At 38.4% G+C, this 23,114-nt stretch overlaps 1 protein-coding gene across 1 annotated transcript in view; it reads right to left on the bottom strand.

Annotated features, from left to right (window-relative positions):
* The window catches only part of LOC140232035 (uncharacterized), a 42,456-nt gene extending 20,432 nt beyond the window's left edge, over window positions 1-22,024 (bottom strand). Inside the window, exons 1-11 of the mRNA XM_072312186.1 lie at window positions 21,916-22,024; window positions 19,772-19,833; window positions 14,744-14,843; window positions 13,848-13,916; window positions 11,882-11,950; window positions 10,824-10,928; window positions 9,701-9,953; window positions 7,458-7,625; window positions 6,137-6,236; window positions 4,311-4,425; window positions 2,478-2,615 (exon numbers count right to left, since the gene is read on the bottom strand). Of these exons, the coding sequence (XP_072168287.1) occupies window positions 2,478-2,615; window positions 4,311-4,425; window positions 6,137-6,236; window positions 7,458-7,625; window positions 9,701-9,953; window positions 10,824-10,928; window positions 11,882-11,950; window positions 13,848-13,916; window positions 14,744-14,843; window positions 19,772-19,833; window positions 21,916-21,966 (1,230 nt within the window). The 5' untranslated portion in view covers window positions 21,967-22,024. The remainder of the gene's footprint in view (window positions 1-2,477; window positions 2,616-4,310; window positions 4,426-6,136; window positions 6,237-7,457; window positions 7,626-9,700; window positions 9,954-10,823; window positions 10,929-11,881; window positions 11,951-13,847; window positions 13,917-14,743; window positions 14,844-19,771; window positions 19,834-21,915) is intronic.
* Between the last annotated feature and the right edge of the window lie 1,090 nt (window positions 22,025-23,114).

Raw genomic sequence — 23,114 nt, 5'->3', positions numbered from 1 at the left:
AACCACGACCGGAAGATGACAGGAAACTGAAGCAAAAATGAAGCAGCAGAACTAAGACCTCATCATTTTATGCTACTGCCAACGTGCTTGAGATATTACTTCACATAGATTGGCCAAAGTGTTAAAAGAAAGGTCAACAGACTAAAGCTTCTCAATAATGCTCTGCACATACATATGTGACCGGCGACAATGGTTTCAGGCAAAAGTCGGGAATTTTGAAAATTCATTTTTTCACTGAATCACATTGCCCATTTCCTAAGCTTTGCATTGATATAAAACACTTGTATTATTCGGCACCATAAGTGGGCATAAAAAGGGAAATAAAATGCACTTTTTAAGTTGTTAGCCTGACAAAGTTGCGAGAAAACAGGCTTTGAAGATTCACCTCTTTCTCAAAGACAATGTCCGAGAGGCGATGCAAGGGGAGAATCACCCATCCGTACGATGGTGCCAATCAATGTTAAGCCCCGCCTCTAGCAACCACATCGCCTTCTGATTGGCTCACTGAGAGAGTCAAATTTCCCGGGCACCTTCCTCGGAGCTCAGCGTATGGAGCCGAAAAACAATGCGTTTCGCTCGGGTTTGTTTACCAGTACAGTACTTCTTTCAAGATGGCGAATACGATAATTGCACGTATGGCTTACATGTACATGACGTGTATGGTGCACGTAATACGCAATGGCATCCACACGCCATGACTGTGTGCATATGTAACAGGAGCGGTGGCGAATCCACACATTTACAAATCGCGTTTTCATTGTGGTTGATTTGTCTTTTATCATTGGCGACCCTTTTGAAAGCATAATTTCTAGTGCTGGCAAGGGTCATGCTTGAATAAAAAAAAAACAAAAAAACACAAACACGACTCGTTAGTTTGGTGCGATTTTGATGTGTAGTATTTGAATATGATTGGTCACATGTGACCGCTCCTTTCCTCTTATCTGCCTTCCATTGAGTCAGTCTGCTGTCATAATCTTTACTATATGTACAAGTGGACAAATCTGAGAATATTTAGTTTTCTTTTCACACGATTATGTCATGCTACACGATTTTTGTTTCACTTCCGTTGTCGAACACTGCGGTAGAATAGTTTGGACAGAAAGCCAAACGAAGAGCACGCACTACAGAGCGAGCGTACATAAACCACTATAGCAAGAACAATGGAGCATGTAATCGTGCACGCGTGGACAAAGCATTCCCCACAAGCTGCAGCTGGTGTCTCCGAAAGCCGAATTATGTAAATGTATGCGACGCACCAGCCAATCGCATGCGAGACCATGCGCCGTAGCAACACTGGGGATATTGGCGCGGCGTTCAAAAGAAGCTCGAAACTGACGAGTGCGATCCAACATAGGGTGCTTAAAATTCCATTTTCGATAGGAAAAACTTAGTCTTATGCTTTGCAATTTAGTGTAGATGCAGAAAACATATCAAAGATTCGATTTCTGCAAAAAACCTAAACCGACAAAAATAATGGTCAAAATCTTTGTACCCCGCCTAGGAGGGAATTTGCTCTTGCGACTTTTGCCTGAAACCGTTGTCGCGGGTCACATATATACTGTAGGCAGCACTGCACAGTAACCCATTTTTTCTACTGGTCCGACCTTTCTATCGAACCAGTAGGTACCCAGTTTTTCAATTTTTTACTGGTCCATTCCTGAAGAGTTACTGGTCTGACAGTGATTTTTACTGGTCCGGGACCGTCAGACCAGTGCCAATGTGCAGCCTTGCTGTTGGAGATTCACAGTACCTAATGACCACTAAGCAAAGTTACTTCTGCTCATTATGGCATGGTTGCTTCATACATTAAAACACCACAAAATGTTAAAAGCCCCCAGATAAACTTATGGGACATTTCAAAGTCTTCTTGATGAAATGGCTGATTATTTCACAATGGTATGATATAATGGAATTGGGGGCAGAGGACGAGTCAAACTATGTCCATGCAGTATTGTTATACGTGTACAGCATGTAAGGACGGACTGCGCGTTAGTGGACCAGACTGAGACAAATCTGAGGTTTGAAGTCTGCTCAATATAACCTTGGACAAGAAAGTAAACAGCACTGTCCCTTTTCAAAATGGGGTTTAAAAAAAAAAAAAAAAAGATAAATGGCACTGCTGGGCTCTTATGACGGCAGTCCATTTGGAAGAACAGTGCTAATATTTATGAGGCTACCCTCCATACATGAGACCTACATTCAGTGAGGCAACATTAAAAGAGATGCCACACAAATTCACATCAAAACAAACACAAAGATACTTCCAAACAAATATTTTTCTGACACTGCTGTTGCTGTGATAAACTTAAATTGATAATACACTTGTCGACTGAAGTTGGCTCAGCCAATAAAGACAATAAACAAATGACTGTGCAATGTTTCCACTTCTGCAGTACATAATTTCTAAATGGACAGAGTCAATACTGCCCATATAGCCAGGTCCTTTATTTTCTGGCATTAGATGAATGTTAACTCACATTTTTGACCAGCCTGTTCAGGTAATCCACAGTGGAGTTCTTCTTCTTCTCCTTAGCTTTCAACCCCCTTAGGATAGTCTCCAGGGCATTCTTCAGCATCTCAACCAACTCTGATGACAGGTCCAAGGAACGTTCCATCTGAAGGGGGGGGGGGGGGAAAATAACACATCAACTCTTTAACCATATGTGACCCGCTACAACAAAAGGATCCGAAAGTCGGGGAGGACAATTTTCTGAAAATGGCATGACATTATTCCCTTACTCTTCTTCTTTAACCTCATATATAACATAACCCATAAAAGTACTCGGTTCGGGAGATATCGCTGATTTTATAAGCGCATGTCAAGTGGTTGAGGAAATCAGAGTTTCGAGAAAGTAGCATTCAAAGTTTTCCTTCCGACGCTATCATGATCAAAGGGAGGCGAGACAGTTTTCACCGCTTGACAATAGAAGGCATGCTCCTAGCGACCTCCTCAATGTTCATTCAAGCTTAGCGCCAGCGGTCTACGCACGACCATTCACTAATCAGGATGCCACGCACTGACCAATAAGACCACTCCCTCGTTGCTAGGGGCGGAGTCTAGTTGGGGCGCTAAATCCAAGTTTTCGGACACGTTTCTGTTACGTTGAAAGTCAGAAAATCACGGCCCAGAAAAATGCTATTTCTTGCCTTTTCTTTAATCATTTAGCTTCAAAAATTCGGCAGATGATTGACAAAACATTAGACTAAAAAATTATGCCAAAAACAGAAATACGATTGTATTGACCAATTTTGATGATGTGACTTCAAATTCGATTTTCTCTGCTCAGCCGTCAGCGACTTTAGGATCCTTTTGTTGTAGCGGGTCACATATAGTCACATACCGTGCAAAGAAAAGAAGGAATCAGGGCTGTCGCTCCTATTTCTATAGTTATTTCCATCAACAATTCCGCTAGCTGGGAAATTATTATACAACTCATCACAATCTAAAATGGAGACTTGTAGTGTGAAAGTGATATGAAGCTTATGGATATAGATAATACCAAATATGTTCTCCTTCAACCCTGAATGAACATTTCATGACTTCATTGTGTGGAATTGTGTGTGATATGACCTGAGGGCTCACGGGGGTCAGTGTCGGAATTAGCCTGCTACAGTCAAGCATGTAAGTCAGTGAATATCATCGTAAGCTGCAATATCACCCCTACCAGTAGTGTCATCATTCTAAATGTTCTAATCTCATAATCTACATTTCCAATCTCATCAATGTCATCATTATCATTGCCATCATTACTACCACAAGTGTTACCATCATCATCATTGAATATCAATTTGTCTCGCCTCCATTTTCATCATCAGCATAGCCATATTGACATTCTCATATCATTACAGATATTTTCAGAAAATCATCGCCACTCAATAGTTCATTTCAAGTTCATATCACTGTTGGGTATATTTGAATCCAGCCTTTTCTCAAACACATTCCTAAGGAAATGACTGGATTAAATATACCTAACAGTAAATAAATATTATCAACCAACTGCAAAGAGTTAGAGAATTCAATGCCCCTGATTGGTTGTGCAGTGTTACTTAAATAGATGCATGATTATATCCATTTAGCATGGACAACATTCTGGTTGTCATTCTTCTAACAAAAATCAGGGCTGCCAACATTTCCACATTAAAAGTTTGAGAGATTTCAAACAGTGATCTGGGAGGGTAATATCTCATGCATTTAAATATGTGAAAACAATTCCAAACTCAGAGAGGCTTTTACATTTTTTTTTGTCAGGACATCAGGACAAGGAATAATTATGATAATTATGATATGAAAACTGATAAAAACTACTCACCTCTGGGACAAGATACACGGCCACATCTTGCTTCTGGCTCGGGGACACATCTCTGGTTAGCTGCTCACGGAAATTCTCAAAAAATTTGTACAGCTGCTCCACAAATCGGGGTAATCTGTGAAAGAGCCATTAGGACCAAGGATGAACCTTTTGCATTCTTATCTATTCACGTTTAAAATTCCATGATTACTTTGCATCTAAGCAGTCTTTTTTTAAAATACAATTAGAGATGTAACATCTTAAAAAGTAGTTTGCTTGTCTGGTAAGGTATACTTTCTGCCACATAGTAAACTGAAGATTGACAGTTGATACATGCTGTACATAATTTTCATTATGATATCATAATTATGTGACCCTGCACCACAAAACAAACAAAAAGTCGCCAGACATGGATTTTTAGTTAAGGGCAGATTCTAAAAGGGCAGACTCTAAGCTTTAAAATGATGTATAACTCAATTCAAATAGACACTCCTAACCTATCTAAATATTAGAAAGAAAGCGCTCACTCTGGAAAAGTGCGAACCAAGAAAAGAGGCTCTTAAGTATCTGTCTATTCAAGCACTTAATCTTTACCAAGCTGTGCTGGCTGTGCGATGAATGGGACAAAAAACATGATGTAAACCACTGGAGCAACAACAATGAAGGGATTATCAAATTAAATTGAAATTGAGCACACTCTATCAAAACATTCTGTCCATGATTAATGCCAACTTTCAAAGCAGTAGTGTTATCCTTTCAAAAGTTATCAGACTTGAAAGTGAAGAGTTTGCAAAGGGTTATCAATAAATGAAAAGGGGCCTCTAAGACATACCTGGGTGGTGTTTCATCAACGAGTTCGTCAGAGTTTTCACCGACAAATTTGCTATCAGCCAATCAGATGCAAGGATTTCATTAGCTTTTAACAGTTGTCAGTGTAAATCCTTGCGTCTGATTGGCTGATAGCAAATTTGTCGGTGAAAACCTCCGACGAACTCGTTGATGAAACGCCCCCCAGATCTCACTACTCTACAAAAAAAGGGTTGTAGAAAAACTACTGAAAATGCACTTTCCCATTCATTTCATGATCCCAAACTCAAGAATAATGTAGAAGAATAGCTCTTTCAGAAAATATGGAAAACTAAAAATTGACTTGGTTGACCCGCTTCACCTTTCTTGAGTCCTCGCGTGAAATCAAGGGGTGCGACTTTTTGTTCGTTTTGTGGTGCACGGTCACATGTTAGATCCAGAGCACAGCCTACACTTTTCATTCAGTATCACTTTCCAAAATTTCCATGGGCCGTCACAAATATGCAAGGTGATCTTTACATACTGTGCACTAGAAACACATAATGTCCTGAACTTTCTACATGTTGACAGACAATGCTTTTAAAAAAACTTGGTATTAAGTAATAAAGCCTTTTCACTGATTGACTTCAAGATCGGTATCAATCACAACACCACATGCTGATCTCCCTCACAATCTAGTGCTTTCTTTTTTCACAATACACATGAAAAAAGGACATAAGGACATACTGTGTAAGGACATACTGTGTACGGCATCATATTTCGTGGGGGTTTTATTTTCTTGAATTTTGTGAGTCGGGTGCTATTCACAAATTTAACAACATGCGAAAATATTAACTCTGATCCCGACATGAATGTGACGGGCACACGTACATTTCTTCATCCATGATTACGCTCCAAATCAAGAATATATAATCACTCACCAAATTGTCTTGAAGCCCCGTTTCGCATAAGATCAACTCCCTAAATACATGGTGTATATATAGTGTACAATGGAATGGTGGCAGTTCAAAGTCTCCACAAATCATCCACGCGAGTCTCACCTTGACTTGACGTACTTCATGACCTCATGTCTCTCATTCTTGGACATCTCTCCCTTTCTCTTCTGGAAAACATCACAGACCATGAGAAACTTGACTCCAGCTGAGGAGAAAGAGAGGGCAGAAGTAGGGTGAGGGAGAAGGTTTGCCATGGAAAAACCCAAAGGAACGTATTGCTGACCCTTACGCAAGGCTCAACACTAAATTTTTACTCTGTTTATCTCTTTGGACCACTCAAATCTTTACATTAAACATTTGTTGCCCATAAGAGAAAGGTGGTGGCCAGACACAAGAGAAAACATTATGACTCAAAGTTGCCTGATCAGGCAACCAAAAGATAATCTTTTTGGGAAGTTTGGTGGCCTGACATAAATTTTTAGGGCCACCACTAATGTTCAGCCCTGCCATATGACACAGTGTTCTCCGATCAGCCATTGAGGACAGTATTTGCAGTGGCCCAATATCAGAATTTGTGTAGAATGACTAAGTCTACATACACATCAAATTTGATGCTTTTATCACAAAATGCATAATTCCTCTACTTTTGTAAGCTATGCCGTTCTCTGATCAGCACACCATGTGAATCTCATCACTGATGGTACAGAAGACCAAAACAATATACGTTCATGGAATAGGGACCTACATAATCCCCTTCAATTCTTATGACATCACTACAGCTTCCCAAGCAGCACTGTCAGTTCTGAGTGTTTTGTCTAACTCACACTATAACCACATTTTGGGGATTAAACTGAATGTCAATAAAATAGCCAGTCTTGTCACAGCAGTATGTTAGCATTATTTTCCTTCTGTCTTTTTAATGAACACATGATTACTGCATCCACCCCCAATTTCTCAGGCGGCATTTGTTGCCTGCATATTCGACCTTCCAGAATCAAAATATGACTCCCTCTTCTCTTGGAATATATTTTTGTTACTAAATTACCACCACCTGTTTGTTATTACACATACCATACAGACATTCCTCTCGTTACATTCTTCAACCCTGGGTCCCACTTTATAATTTGGCATTCCTTAGAACTGTAAATTTCATGTAAGAATTCACTTTATAATAGCTTTGAGGAATCCGCTCGTGACAAGCAATGCTTCTATGCAGAGTCCCTATATTCCACATGTTAATTCTCTTATTTCTCATATTTGACTATTTGCATTTCAATTCTTGATACATGATCTACAAAAGTGTACTTGTAAAATGTAGAATATGGAACAATACAAACAAACAAACAAACAAACAAACAAACAAATAAGCACTGGATCTATGACAAATACATATCTTTCAGTGGGTAGTGATGCTCTGGGATCTTACCAATTGCAGCTTCCCGTATGGCCTGCTTGAGGGCATAGACAAGCTTGGCAGGCTCTTCCATGAAATTTTCCATTCGTATGGAGCCCTCCATCGTGGTCGTCTTATTGCTGAAGATCTGGGCGAGGCGGTCTCCGCAGGTGTGCATGTCATTGATGTAGCTGATGATTTCTGTGGCAGAGGTCAAAAGGTCATGCAGTCACAGCTTTGATAATTTTACAGCTAGAATTCTATAGAAGAATATCCTACAGCTTTGATAATTTGTGGCGTATCAGGCAATTACCCCCCCCCCCCCCCCCCCGGCTAAATACTGGTTAGTGATAAGTTTAGAGTAAAGATTAGGATTAGGGTTAGAGTTTGGGTCAGGGTTAGGATTAGGTTAAGGATTAGGATTAGGGTTAGGGTCAGGAGAAGGGTCTGGTGTAATTGTCCAGGGATAATTGCCCTAGACCCAATATGTGGTCTTGCTTATAACTTCTTCTTAAAAAGAGCACTACATCAAACTGAAGAAAAATTTAATGGCCTCTTAGCATGTAGCACAGTATAAACTGGATGGGACATTCATTGGGCAGTCCAAAGAGGAAGCTACCACTACTTATGTTTTTTAGTTGTTTTCTTCTTTTCACACACCACAGGTCAACAAGTACAATTGTGAGGAAAAGAGCTCATCCTGATTTTTGTACTTCCTTCACTGTCTTCGTCATATCACCTTCTCCTTATAGGCAACTGAAATGTCTTACAATCAAAACTTGAATATTTGATGGTAATCCTCACTCTTCTATCTCACTGTAGACTCCCACAAACACTAATTTCTAGATCACATTTGGTACTAAGAACAATGTATATCAGTTCTTGCTCTGTTTTGATATCAATGAAACACTAATGGCTACTTCCTAATGTTACCAGGATCTATGTTCTCGCATTACATCCTTTCTGCCACCTGGATCTTGGTGAAAATCCTTAAAAATGGGATATTTTTCCCCTCTCTCACATTCCGATCATTTCCTGCTCAACTACCACTTGCTTTTCCATGACCTTTACTTTCAATTCAATGATATTTAGGTAATTAAAAAAAATCCCTGCTTGGATATTCTAAGAAACTTGGAATCACTTTCCTTCAGCATCTCTATCTCACTTGATTCCAACCGTCCTATTACCATCTCATTGTCACATCAGCCATCAGTTTGCTGAATCCATCGATAATTCTCTCACTGTTAGGTCCATTATCCTAATGTCACATATTTTGGAGTTTCTCTCTCTGCCTTTCCCTGAGAAAGTGTTCCATTTTATATCATCTGTCTTTTCTCCATGTCCATGATTCTGTTTGAAGCAGTGGATGTGCCTATTTGACAATTAATCATGATAATAATGCTGATGATGATAAACCCAAAATATTTATATGATGCCTACAACTCCACAATCTGATGGCGGCATCCTTCATCAGTGGGACTGTGTTTGCACTCTCCATTATGTCTCATGGTTTTGGTATTTTTTGTGTCTTCCCTCAAGGTTGACAAGACAATAATCAAATTCACAAACAAATGCCAAATATATAACACACATTGTTTGTCAGAAAATCTCCAACCTCAATTTTGAAGTCGTATGTTAAAGGGGAAGGCTAGTAACTGATCAGTGGGAATCAGTGGAAATGCTGGGAGATGATTGTGGCAATCCTTATGGGATTCATTCAAGAGTTCATTGTATATTTATTGTTGTGTGAAAATGATTTGCTTCAGAATGGTCTCATATTCAAGTAATGTGCAGATTAATGCTCCGTCACTGACCAGGGACGCTAACCTAGAAGCATTAAACTGCACATTACTTGAATATGAGACCATTCAGAAGCAAATCATTTTCACACAACAATAGATATACAATGAACTCTTAAATGAATCCCATAAGGATTGCCACAATCATCTCCCAGCATTTCCACTGATTCCCACTGATCAGTTACTAGCCTTCCCCTTTAAAGTTGCTCAGATGAGGACTTACAGCAGTTAGAAGAACAAAAAAGTCTCGGCATATACATCTGTAATTGAAAGCAGGGTTCAGGATTTTCAGTGCCACATATACATTGCCACACACAATGCAGAGCTCTAGGCAGCGTTTCAAAAAACTTGTCAGTCACTGACATCTATGTCAAGCTACTGAAATCCTTGCATCTGATTGGCTGAGAGCAAATTTGTCAGTGAGAAATCGCTGACAACACATTTGATGAAATGCCCCCTGGTATCCCCACCACTTACGGTTCTTGACAGCAACATTCTTCAAGTAGAGCTGGCAGAGGTTGGCCAGCCGGCCAAAGCCGGGGAGCTTGCTGGCGACGGCGAGGCAGCGGCGAGCGGTCTCCTCCTGGATACTCTCCGGCAGGCACTCAGTGTAGAGGAAGTGGAGGACTGCGGTCAGCACGTCCTCTGGGTGACCACTCAGTGGGGGCGGGGTCTGGTCCCATGCCAGCTGGGGGCAGCTGGCCTTCAGAATTACCTTATGAACAGTGAACTGTAAGACAGGGGGAGAGAGTGAGTGAGAGTGAGAACAGTATGGTGAAGAGAGACAGATATGCAATGAATGCTGCCCTCTATTGTTACTTTTACCCCACTTCAGTCATATTGTGCCTGGTGAGTTACAACACTGGTACAGCTTATACTAAAATGCTTATGTATTTTGCAGCTATAGATGGAATGAATGTGTGATAACCAGCATTAGGATTCCATCCAAGGCCGTAAACTTCAGTGAGTATGTTTACTCTCGTGACTTGGGGCATTCATATGCTTCTAACTGATCTGCAAATCACAAAAAACAACCAAACAAACAAACAAACAAAAAACTGCTACAGTATTGAGGGTACACGACTGGTAAAGTCAGGCCTTCATCAGTTCCCTTTTCTCCCCTCTCCCTTGTCCCTCCCCTTCTGGGGATTACCTTTCCTTTCTATTATTGCCCTTTCTAATGGTCCAATCACAAGAGAATCCATCCTGCAGGCATTAAATATTACATTATCAATACCAACTTATCTTGAATTCAAACTCTGATGAGCACTTCAATCTAGAGGTTTTTGCTTCGATCAGTCCAGCAGGGTTTTTTCTCCTCCCCTTCCACACTCCTCTACCCCCCCTTTCAGTCATAACTACACCTACCATTGGTCTCCTCACACGGACATATGAGAGGTAAATCCTTTCTGCAGATATTAAATATTGAATTATCAATTAATTGAATACCAATGAATTCATAGTATGATAAGCACACCTCCCCTCTTTCCCTTCCCTTTCTCCCATCCCCACCCCACCCCTCCCCCTCCACACCCCATCCCTACCCCATTCCTATCCTGCCCCCCCCCCCCCACACACACACACACATACATTACCTTACCTCTTTGCCACTGTCCGCTCTGATGGTTAAATCTGAGAAGAATCCGATATGTAGGGCACTCTGGAGACTGTATGGGGCCTCTATGGCACGCTCTATCTTCCATACCTGAGGAGAGAAGCATTAAATTTCGTGCAGTCTTTAGAAGAGTGATGTGATACAGATGACATACAAATGAATCATAAAATTCCATCCCTAATTCTGCTTTGATTACTGTAAAACGAGGAATGTTCGCGTGCACTTTAATTTCGCGAGAGCCAAGATTCGCGAATTCAAAATGCACACAAATGTTCTTGTCTACAATATATGCATTGAATGTTAGAGGCAACTTGCGAAAATTTCGTGCTGCGAATAAGGCCGTCTGCTCCAATTTACGAAAAATTTCATGCCACGAAAATATTGTGTTTTACAGTATATCATATCAACAGTCTACAGCAAATGGGTGCAATTTTTAAACCTGTTTCTGTCCCTTCCCCTTCCCCCGAAAAAGGACCAATACCAAAAGAGTCACTCTCATGCCACTCAATTCAACGCTGTACTTGCTTTCTGAACATACTCATCGCGCCTACCTACAATAATCCGGGGTATGCTGACACTAACACTCCTAAACAATGCAAGACAGTTCCCACTATTTTTACACAAGTAAAGAAGCAAAAACAACAAATACCTGAATGATTTAGAAAAAGTTGTTCATATCATCACTACTAACAGTAATATGATTATTACTATTGATAATAACAATGACAATGATGAAGAAGATGACAGCGACGATGATGAATGATAATAACACTAACAACGACACCAACAACAATTCAGCATCATTAGGACAATGCAAAGACAATGAAAGTAACTACTCTCCTACAAATCTTTGCATATCCTTCAATGAGAATGCATCAATTCTACAAAATGACATGAGAGTCTAGAAGCTTATCTGTCATTGATATGGCACTTCTCTGACTCTTTCCCTTTGGTTAATGTTTCCCCTTATGCCTTCAACCAAGCATATCAATTGAATCCAGAAGAAAGTGGTGTGGTGGAAGCTAGCAGTGATGCAATCTTACCTTGGAGCACTGAAAAGTGAAGTCATCTTCGTACCTGAGATGCAGCGAGTCTGGTCTTTTCTGTGTGGCCTGTAAACATGTGCAATGATATGGGTAGATGGATAGAAAAATGTAAATTAATTGGATATACCCATACAAATATAAACACCCAACATTTGTGTGTATTGATGCGCTTAGAAACATCAGTATTACGCGCTATATTATTCATTATCATTATCATTATATAACATATGAATACACAGACACCAACAGAAAGATAAATGGAGTAGCAAATCGATACATACAGATGTAAATGATTGACAGATGAATAGATCGGAAGTATATCGTAGACAGATGGAAAGATAGAATTATATACATAATACAAAGGACAGATTTATGAATAAATTGACAGACAGATGAATAGATATGGACACAGAAGAGAAAGATACATACAAACATATGAAAAAGTGACAGATGGATAGATAGATAGGTGGACAGATTGATATATAAGAAAGAATGAAATATATATTGGAAAAGATACAGAGATAAATACACATACCATACAAGAAATAGTGACAGACAGACAGATAGATGGATAGGCAGATAGTTTGATAATATGAAAATATAGATGGGACAGATGGATAGATACGTACGGACATACAAGGAAAATTGATATATAGGCAGGTAGACCGACAGATGAATAAGAATGAAACATACATGTACCGTACATTATTGATAGGGACAAACAGGGAGATACATAAATTGGTAAACACATACAAGAAAATATGACAGATGCATATAGGTAGATAGCTGGATACACATGCATACATACATACATACATACATACATACATACATATACATACATATATACATACATATATACATACATACATATATACATATATACATACATACATACATATCTACATACATACATACATACATACATATATACATACATACATACATACATACATACATATATACATACATACATACATACATAGGACCTACATATTGTAGATACACAGGCTGATAGCCTGATCTAAATACAACTGAAGTACAGATAGATGTATTATTTTTTAAAAAGAGACAGTTGGTCAGATAGAAACAGAAAGAAGGGAAGACAATTATTGGATCAATCCCGATGGCATAATCTGGATATTACACTCTGCTGCATATCTAATCATGTAACCTAATTAGAACATGCATCGGAGAGGGAGACTGCTCTGTCTACCCCCGTAACATTTCCACAATCATGCGAAAAATTCACCAGTGTTGCCTGGTCTTACATGCCACTCTCAAACCCTTCAAAGCAATCATAAAACATCTCATGAGTGCACATCTTTCATTGACCGTGTCCTCACTTGCCATAATGCAAAGGACATAAATCTTCCTCTACATTACGCATTGGTTTCTAAACCAAGAACGCTGGAAATGCTGCTTCCTAATTCCACTTATATCAACGTTGCCCCATCAATTCTGTTCTTCTTTCTGTCGACATTTAAATGGTTCGCTAATAGTGTCATTTGTATTTCCTGGCCAAGTACTGTATATGCCATACAATTTCTAGCGAGTCTTATTTTTTTTGAAAATGTAAATTTCCCAACATTTTTGCGATGGTTTAAATTCAATAATAAAGGGAGACATGCCTGCACGTCACATTCATGGCAAGGTCAGATTTAATAATTTTGTGCACTGTTAAATTTGCGAATAGCACCCAACTCGTGAAAATAAAAACCTCGCAAAATATATGACACACAGATCAGAGTATGTGAAAAATTATGACAGAGTGCAGTTTTGGGGTTGCTTCTTTTGTGTGCTGACCCATGGCAAATGCAGCACAATGCCTTCATGCCACTCTCTCTACAAGGATTCTTTCTTGTGGACACTGCATACATTTGCATACTAATTTGCATGCTTAATGAACTGCCCTATGAAGAACTGACTGTTATTTTCATTATCAATACTCAACACACTTTACCTGCATCTCGATCTTGTCTCCGCTCTGGCTGCCAACAAATTTAATACTTTGAATTTTCGTTCCAGTAATCTGCATTTACAACACAGGGAAAAAAGAAAAGCCAATAATCTCACACAGATTCATTCAGAGAGATGTCAAAGTGAATATTTTTCAAGCAATGTCATCCTAACTGTCAGCTCTGTATGACTATTCAATGATGAAAAAAAAAATGCACACCTCCAGCAACTTCTGCAAGAACACCTGCCACCTGTGCTACAAATCTAGAGACCAACTCTAAACATTCTTACATTGAAGCAGAGCAGTAATCCTCACAAACAACTCGATATCCCCTCTGTACGATACTGTAAAGTCATTCTGATGGAAGAAGTTCTATTTTCGCAAACCATTCTGGCCTGACCAAATTTCACCTGCGTGTAATAGATATGACATCTGAATATATGCAAAAGCTTGAAACAAAACTAGAATCGAGATTCTTGGTGGATATGGCCTGTTGCATGAGTTTCCTTGACATACGCACTGTACACATACAGCACCTTACAGTGGGGTGGCGACTGCTATAAACTGGTATTTGTGACTTGTGTGATTTTTCCTGATATTTCTCCAATCTATACACCTCATTTCATTCACTCTATCCTGATAACAATGTATACTAATTACAAAAATCTTGCTGTAAGTTACACAACTGAAAAACAAGAATGAATAAAACTAAAGAAAAACTATAAAATTAGAGGAGTTTTGGTTTATATGCAATATTGTAAAAGTCAAAACTGTCACACAATAGAGTGTAATGCCTTCTCTGTACTCATCACGACATGCAAGGGAAACTGTGCTATTTTCTTTTCTAGGAGATTAGTTTCCACATAATACGAGGACCCTGAATTCATGTTTGTACTCACTTCATAGAGGTCAAAGTTGGAGACAAAGAAGGGAACTTCAGCCAACCCTTGGGGGAGCTTCCATATTATGTCTCCGGTATCACTGAGGTGAAATTCCACACTGTTTTAGGCAAGCAAAACACAACAAAATAAATGTAGAATAATGTATAGGTCATGTATTATCCAATTTCATATTACCAAAAGCCTTATATGTCGCCTTCTCGTGTGTAAGCTGCAGAAAGAATTCTACATGTGTTGCCAGGCACATGTGTTACCACAATCACAGCATGTAGCATATCATAGTATATACATACAGTATATGTCCTCATTTCTAGAGTAGAATTAGCCTTCAGTATAGTTCCCTCACATTATTACATGTACACTGTACAGTACTGTGCAAATTAACTGCCATGCCTACCACTGCATGTACCTATGGAGCTCATTCATGAAAATTGGCAAAGCACCCATGGGATGGGTCTGTGATCAGAGCTGGTGAAATAATCCATTGCATCCCAGTAACCACATTTTGGCGGATTGAAGCTGAATATTTTGATTATGATTCTCATTATTCATTGTTTTATAGTATTTCATTTGGTATGTGTATGTATTAAAATACATTGTACTACAAGATATCTTAAGACAAAGTATCTCATTACGCTTGTAATGAGTTATGATGCCAATATGAGCCCAATAATAAACCCAGAATATTATATTTGTATGTTAGAGGGCATGAGACAGTCAAAGAGACTTATAAGGACAAAGACCACCCCAACCCCTTAAAAAAAAAAAAAAATGAAATGAAATAGAATTGAATGGAGTGAATTGTGAATAAAAAGATAGTTGGAATTCCTTTGCTCGAGTGGGCAAGTTACAAATATCAGAAATACCCAGATTCATTGCTACCAAAATTCCTGACCGACTGTACAGTAACAGATCATTACTCTAGGTGTGGACAAAGTAGCCTGACATCACTGCCTCATTACAAGTTACATGTACGTGTAGAAACTCACAACCCGTCACTTAGACCCCATGGGACAAAAGCACATCATATTCTGCCAGCCAAAGATATTGTACAACCTTTGTAGCCCACGAGGGAGTGTGTGTGCGCGGCAGAATGGAAGTGAGATCAGAGTTCACTTGCATGCCAAACACACATTGAATACACACTTCCTTTGTCATGCAGATTGGCAAACGATTGTACACGGGACAAAAGTTAGCGTGATAACAGCTTTGTGGGGTCAAAAGAATTTCTCTTAAGCATTGGGCCATAACTATGAAATTATTCATCCTATTGCAAAATGCCCAAAACTGAAGACATTTCATCATCAGCAGTATGTGTACGTCTACATGTCTGCATCGTAGAACCTGGACACGTGATTTATCAGCGGTGCCAGGCAGTGCGCACACATGCATCTACCCTGATATATATTTGGAACATTCAGTCTGCAGGTTTCTAAATGACACGTAATTCATCACATTGCCTGCTATTATAAAAGCAAGTTCATATGTGTTACCACTGCTATTGAATGCTTGCACATGTTTGGCACTCAGTTGTATGGCACTTTCAGTAATCTACAAAAATACTGATAGACTGGAGTCACCATGTTAATCTGTATAGCACAATGTATTTCTTCCTAACCACTCTCACAGAAATTTACATTACATACCATCCTAGAAATACATCATTAATATTTTTACAAGCACATTAAGAGTTAATGATTACTGTCCTTCAATGATGGAAAGATGTGTTGCTTCCTTGTAAAAATGGCTAGATTAATAGAGAAAGAGGGAGAAGTATGCAGAGATAGACTCATTGCATACACTGTGATACACACCATCATTTGAATGGAAATGATGTATCAGAACCAATGTAAGCTTCTATAGCCATTTAACAGTAAGCTAGACTGCACAAGACAGAGCTCTCTGACTATTAAAGGTGGTTTCTGGGAAATGACTCCAGCCATATAAATATAGTACTTGCTATATTTGCAGCCTTGTGTACTACTACTAAACACACTGGTTTCAGTTTTCAGTAAAGATAACATGTACCCAAAGAAATATTTGGTAGCTGTTAATGGTTTCTCCTTTCCTCCTTACAAAGAATATATTGCAATGGGAAACATGAAAATCAAGCATTCCACTAGGATTTAGAGCAACTCTCAAGTCTCAGATGTTGACAGTTTTTGAGCATACCAGGTACATAACACAACTTCAGGGGAAGAAAAAAATACTGTGAATATATGAAGAGTTTGTTTGCAAAAACCGATAAGTCCATATTTACCAAATGGAGATATTTGAGATTTAAGGTCAAGAAAAATAAAGAGAATAATAAGAAAATGTTTGCTTCTTTTGGCCATAACTTCAAAAATATAGCTTTATACGTAATGACCAATATATCATTTAATAGGTATTATTTTGTACTTTATGACAGAGACTGTACTTCAAAATCTTCAAAAATGGACTTATCGGTTTTTGCGAACAAACTCTTCATATGTATTTGATGCAATTAATACAATGTGCTTGATAAGGTTAGTATGTACATCAACACACATTTCATCGGATAGATAAGTTTTTGTGCAGAAACTGTGGCAAAAATACACAGAGGATATCAATATCATTTTATCAATAAAAAATATGATAAAAACTAGCATTCACATAAAAACAATGAATGAAAATATAAATATAAAATGTATTTCATTTCCATTCTTCCAAACAGCTATGGAAGGTTCACTTAACTCTACCTCCAAGATTGTGTTTTATAATATACTTGTTATTACAGATTAAACATTTCTCCAAATCAAGAAAAGTTAAAGTAAGAATATTAATGACAATAAATACTGGATGACACAGTTCATGTTTTTATTTACATTGATTTTGCCAAGCATAACAAAGGCACTGAAATCAATAGGTTCATACCAAAAGTATTGAAAGTAATATTGCTGTTCGAATAAAGTTCATATTTTTGTTTTGGGATTTTCTTAATTTAAAAAAAAATAGTAAAATTAGATTGATCATATCATCAGACAGAATTTCATTTACTCTGGAACATGTACAATGTAGCACTTGTCTTTAAAGGACAAGTTCACCTTCATTAACATAAGGATTGAGAGAATGCAGCAATATTAGTAGAACACATCAGTGAAAGTTTGAGGAAAATTGGACAATCGATGCAAAAGTTACGAATATTCAAAATTTTTGTGTTGGAACCGCTGGATGAGGAGATTTCTAAGGCTCGTGATGTCATATGAGTACAACAGTATAAAGAAAATGTAAAAAAAAATCAACATATTTTCACTTTTTTCGCATAATAAAAGAGCACTTTACTTGCCTCTTTCTGAAGGCAATGGGAATAATATTACCCATAATACTGTATATGTCAGTAACAAGTCAAGGGAATGTGTGTTTTTTTCAAAAGATGACATTTTGTGAAATTCTCTATACATTTTCCTTACATTGTTGTACGCATGTGACATCATACACTGCAGTAGTCTTCTCATCCAGCGGTGACTGCACAAAAACTTCAAAAATTCATAACTTTTGAACGGATTGTCTGATTTTCCTCAAACTTTCAATGATGCATTCTACTAATATTGCTACATTCTCTCAATCCTTATGTTAATGAAGGTGAACTTGTCCTTTGAGATAAAAATACAGCACTTAGGCAATAAGCACCCATTTTTTTTTTTTTTTTTTTTTTAAAGGAGATATGATTAAATACATGTCTACTGTGGTTACTTTTGATTACCCCAAAACTGCAAAGTCACAAATTTATTTGAAGGAGCTTTGGTAAGAGTGACTTTTCCCCATATTTGATTTGGAATATTTGTCCTCTTACATTGCAAGAAAAGGTTATGAATCTCACACTAAAATTCATAACGGTTCCAAAAACTGTCTCACAGCCTACACATTGCTTTAATATGTAAAATAATTTGGCTTGAACCTTGAACTGGTAATCTTTATAATACTGAATACCAACTTTACTCCAGTTGCTAAAGGTCTACACACACCGTGAATCATGAATAACCATTGCACCATGGAGAGATGAAATTCAAAGAGAAAAATGCTAAGTCATCCATGATATATTTTTTTCTTGTACTCGTTTTTAGAGAAAGCAGTCATTTGTTCCTTAGAACACCAAGGAATCAGGAAAGAAATATTTCTGATGAAACAAGAGGAATATATCCTGTAGTTGAGTCACCTCCCTCGAAAAGTCCTAAAATCTAAATACATAGAGTGAATGAAAATAATGTGTTTCTTTTCTTCTTCTTCTTTTCAGAAACACAAGACTAGCGGACAGTGTGCAACTCCAACTTTCAAAATGGCAGCAAACTGAATCATACACTGTATGGGGTTACACCCCAATCCCATATATCATGCATTTGAACTGAGTAGTCAATAGAAGTTCTCTGTGTAGCAGATAAAATGTATGAAATAGAATGTAGCCATGGATATTTAAAGGAAAAAACAAAAATGCCTTCACCAGTCATGGAAACTAAAAAAGAAAAATACAAGTACAGTGTATCTTAATTCAAGGTGATACACAGAAACAATAAATGAGAAGCTTTTCTATGGGGGAGGAGGGTATACATTACTTACTGATGATGGTTACTTTGTTGTTATTGTTTGTAATGTTCATCAAGGTGATGATACAATATGATGGAATTTCTGTTTGAAGTGCATATTAACCATTTTACAAGATTATAAAAAACAAACAAACAACAATTTAACATCAAAATTGACCATGAAGAGACTGGGTGACAAATTTGTGCATTGTGGCGCTGACATCATCTGAGCTTGTAAGTGATATTCAAGTGTGTGTAGCATAAACATGAATATGATTTCAAAATATTGGAATCTGGACAGTTGTTTAATCGGGTCGATGTTTTTATCCCCAGGTGATTCCGATTAAGCAGTGGTGACTGTATTTTTAGCAGGCTCCAGTAAGCCAGGTAAGCACCATCAAACATTTGCAGCAAACAACGTACAAATACCATGACAGAGAACATGAGAGAGAAATTCCACATCTTTTCTCTGATATGCAATACCTACCCTTCAAGGCCGCTCGCATGACTGTTGGAAGCATCTTTCGCTTTCACATCAATTCCAACAATCTGCAAAAGGAAGCAGGGAGAAGGATTCATTATTTTAAGCTGTTAACTTGTCTCCTGGCTAAAAATAAGTTTGTTTGTTTGTTTGTTTGTTTGTTGCTGTTTGTTTCCCCTCTGGATAAGGGATGGTCAGAAGCCAGTTTGTACAATGACTAAAAGAAACGCACACACATACACACACACCACACACATACATACACACACACACACACACACACATACAGCTCTAGAGACATCACCTCCACTATCCACCGTATGGGTTAGACCTACAGTGTGGTGTGTACATATGTACATAGCAATCATGGAAATGCTAAATGCCTTCTTTTTTGGGGGGGGGGGGGGGAGGAGAGAATTACGCATTTAATTAGTATATTGTAAGTACATAAACATATGCCAAACAATGAAGGAAAGCTGCAAAGACAACCTATCAAAACAATCATACTAAACTGCAACTATTGAAACTACTGGGCAATTTACAAGAGTTTTGGGGTCAAAATGACATAGCTTATCAATATATTTTAGTCTACAGACCATGGTACAGTACTCTCACATAATATATTTAAGCTTCTTCATGATGAAATTCTTGTCATACCTAGGTCATGAATAATTCATTTACAGTCGTAAGCAAGGCCAGATGCATAGGGAAATAGAATGGGTCACATGTGCACACGGTGCTGCTCATTCACAACTTTCTGCATGCATAGGCCCTACTTAACTCACAAACATACAAATTATGTACATTTACTGTATAGCATGTAGTCTATCTTTAATTCACGACAAGCTAATATTTCAAGATGTGGGCCATCCTGCAAGTGCAATATCTATTTGTATACTTATAACTGTAGTAGGCCCTATTTACAATTAAGTGCTGATTTGAAGTCACAAGTGGGCATGGCCAGTGCCAGTGGCCCTTACTGTATAACCTACAAACTAGCCCTGGGCCTGGATTACCGATTTGAATGCTCCCGAGATCGACTAGACTTCTATCTCATTTAGCCTGGAGTCAAACTCAAGGCAGCTTCTGAATTTTGCTCTTATCAAAAACTACTTAAATTAGATAGGCATCTATTCTGTCTAATGTTACCACTTTGCACAATATTACAAGTTAAAACGTTTTACCAAGCTGTCCACATGGAGGTTTTTAAAGGGTGTGTACACTTCTGGTCGATGTGAGGATTTAGCTTTTAACGTTTTGCGAGATATTCAGTCTAATTCAGAAACCACTCTATGAGATATCAAAGAGCATGCAGTTCTAAGGGGTATCAAAACTTTATTCGATGAAAATAGGTTTTGAAATGGCCGAGATATCCAAAAACAAGGTGAAACAAAGAGATCCTAATAAAGTTGTGGCACGTCGCCTTTTATTATTAGCACTTTTTGGATATCTCAGCCATTTGAAAACCAATTTTCATCAAATAAACGCACGAATCCTTCTTAAAATTACATGCTCTTTCATATTTCATAAGAGGCTTTTCATTATCTCACTTAGGAATGTTCAAAACATGAATCCCCACCTCAACCAGTACTGTACAGTCCCTTTAAGTCTTACTGAAGAAGAAGAAGAAAAAAAAAAAACAACCCAAAGAACATATCAACACATAGGTCAGCTGTGTACAAATGCTGCTTGCTGCTGCTGGTGGAGGTGGATTTTTTTTTCCCTGTGCCACTATTCAGTCTGTATTGTAGGCCTAATGGAGGGCACCACTCCCACTGTGACTGCAGGGGGAAGCCCCATATGACATGTTAGGAGGCCATAGCCAGTACCCTGGTACTCACATATCGCACGATCGTAATTTTGAACAAAGAATCAATCTGCTTCTTTTGCAATGACATGTAGGACTCTGTGAGTCCATTATAGACTTCCATAACAAAACTATGACAAAAAAATGTCAATCCAAACTTCACTTTGACTGATGATTCTGGTGATGAATCCGTTGACTCGTTGTTTAATTGTGTACGAGGTGTTATGTTCCTGATTACAATCTAGATTAATTTTACACAATATGTACACCATCAGATCACTCGTCTCTATCAATGTCTAGATCTATAGCTTTGTGTTTTGTACTTGACATGAATTATTCTTACCTTCCATCCGCCATGAAATCTGTGATTGGCGGAACACACAGCCTCAGCCATTTTTCACCGATTCTGGTTATGGTAGAAACCTTCCACGTTAATAAGCAGCCTGGGTTCACGTGGTTTAGTATGCCATTGACGACTTCAGTTCCGTGTTTGACGTATAATGCTCTGACAAATTCAACGATTCTTAGATCTAGAAAGGTCTAGTCTAGTCTACACGGCGTTCCCTATTTCGCAACACGGATGACTTGGCGACAATGACGATTACTGTATCTTTATAACACGTACAATACGTTACCGTACCGTACACACGGAGCGGATCGACGACTCCCCATACAATAGTCTGTTTGTGCTAGCCTTAGTTCAGACAATTTATTTCATTTGATTAAACACAAGCAAAGCACGACCCGCATATCATTTCGTCGGCTAAGGGCTAGTCAATGGAGATGCTGGTAAAATGTGCACTAAAGACTATAGTAGGCCTTATGTATTTATATCGGGTTATTAAAGGGATAGGAAGTGTAACAAAAGGAGGAAAAGACCAGTATAAAGACTACCAGCTCATCAACATCATCATTCATCATCACCATTGTCATCATTCACCATCATCATCACCACCACCACCACCACCACCATCATCATCATCATCACCATCATCATCATCATCATCACCACCACCACCACCATCATCACCATCATCATCATCATCATCATCATCATCATCATCTGGGTACGAGGAGAGGTAGATCCTGTAATCCTCGGTCAATAATTCTTCAGATTAGGCCCTATGAGTTACTCGATAAACTGCATTACAATACATGCGCGGAGGGAGTTGGGACGTTCAAACGCTTTGATCAAGGAAGGCTAAAGCGGTCGGGCCACCCAGTGATCATCCTCATGAATATAATGATAATTGTAATCATCATCATCATCATCATCATCAACAACAACAGCAGCAGCAGCAGCAGCAATATCAGCAATAGTAACAAAGCAGTAATAACCCATATAGGCCTACACACAGCACTTTCTGAATCATGTTCATGTGCAGTTCCTCTTAATCCTTTTGATGACATAAAATTTAAAAGAATTAAAAAAAATTAACCTTCAGATTCAAATTATTGTTGTGTTGCAATAGTCTGATATGATTTACAGAGAGGGAATCAGGCATGATAATTCAGTTATAGTATAATGTAGTTTTCGAATGA

The sequence above is a fragment of the Diadema setosum genome, chromosome 8 (genome assembly GCF_964275005.1).
Source record: "Diadema setosum chromosome 8, eeDiaSeto1, whole genome shotgun sequence".
Taxonomy (NCBI): domain Eukaryota; kingdom Metazoa; phylum Echinodermata; class Echinoidea; order Diadematoida; family Diadematidae; genus Diadema; species Diadema setosum.
The sequence above is the reverse complement of the archived record's forward strand: the minus strand, read 5'-3'. Positions and strand labels throughout refer to the sequence as shown.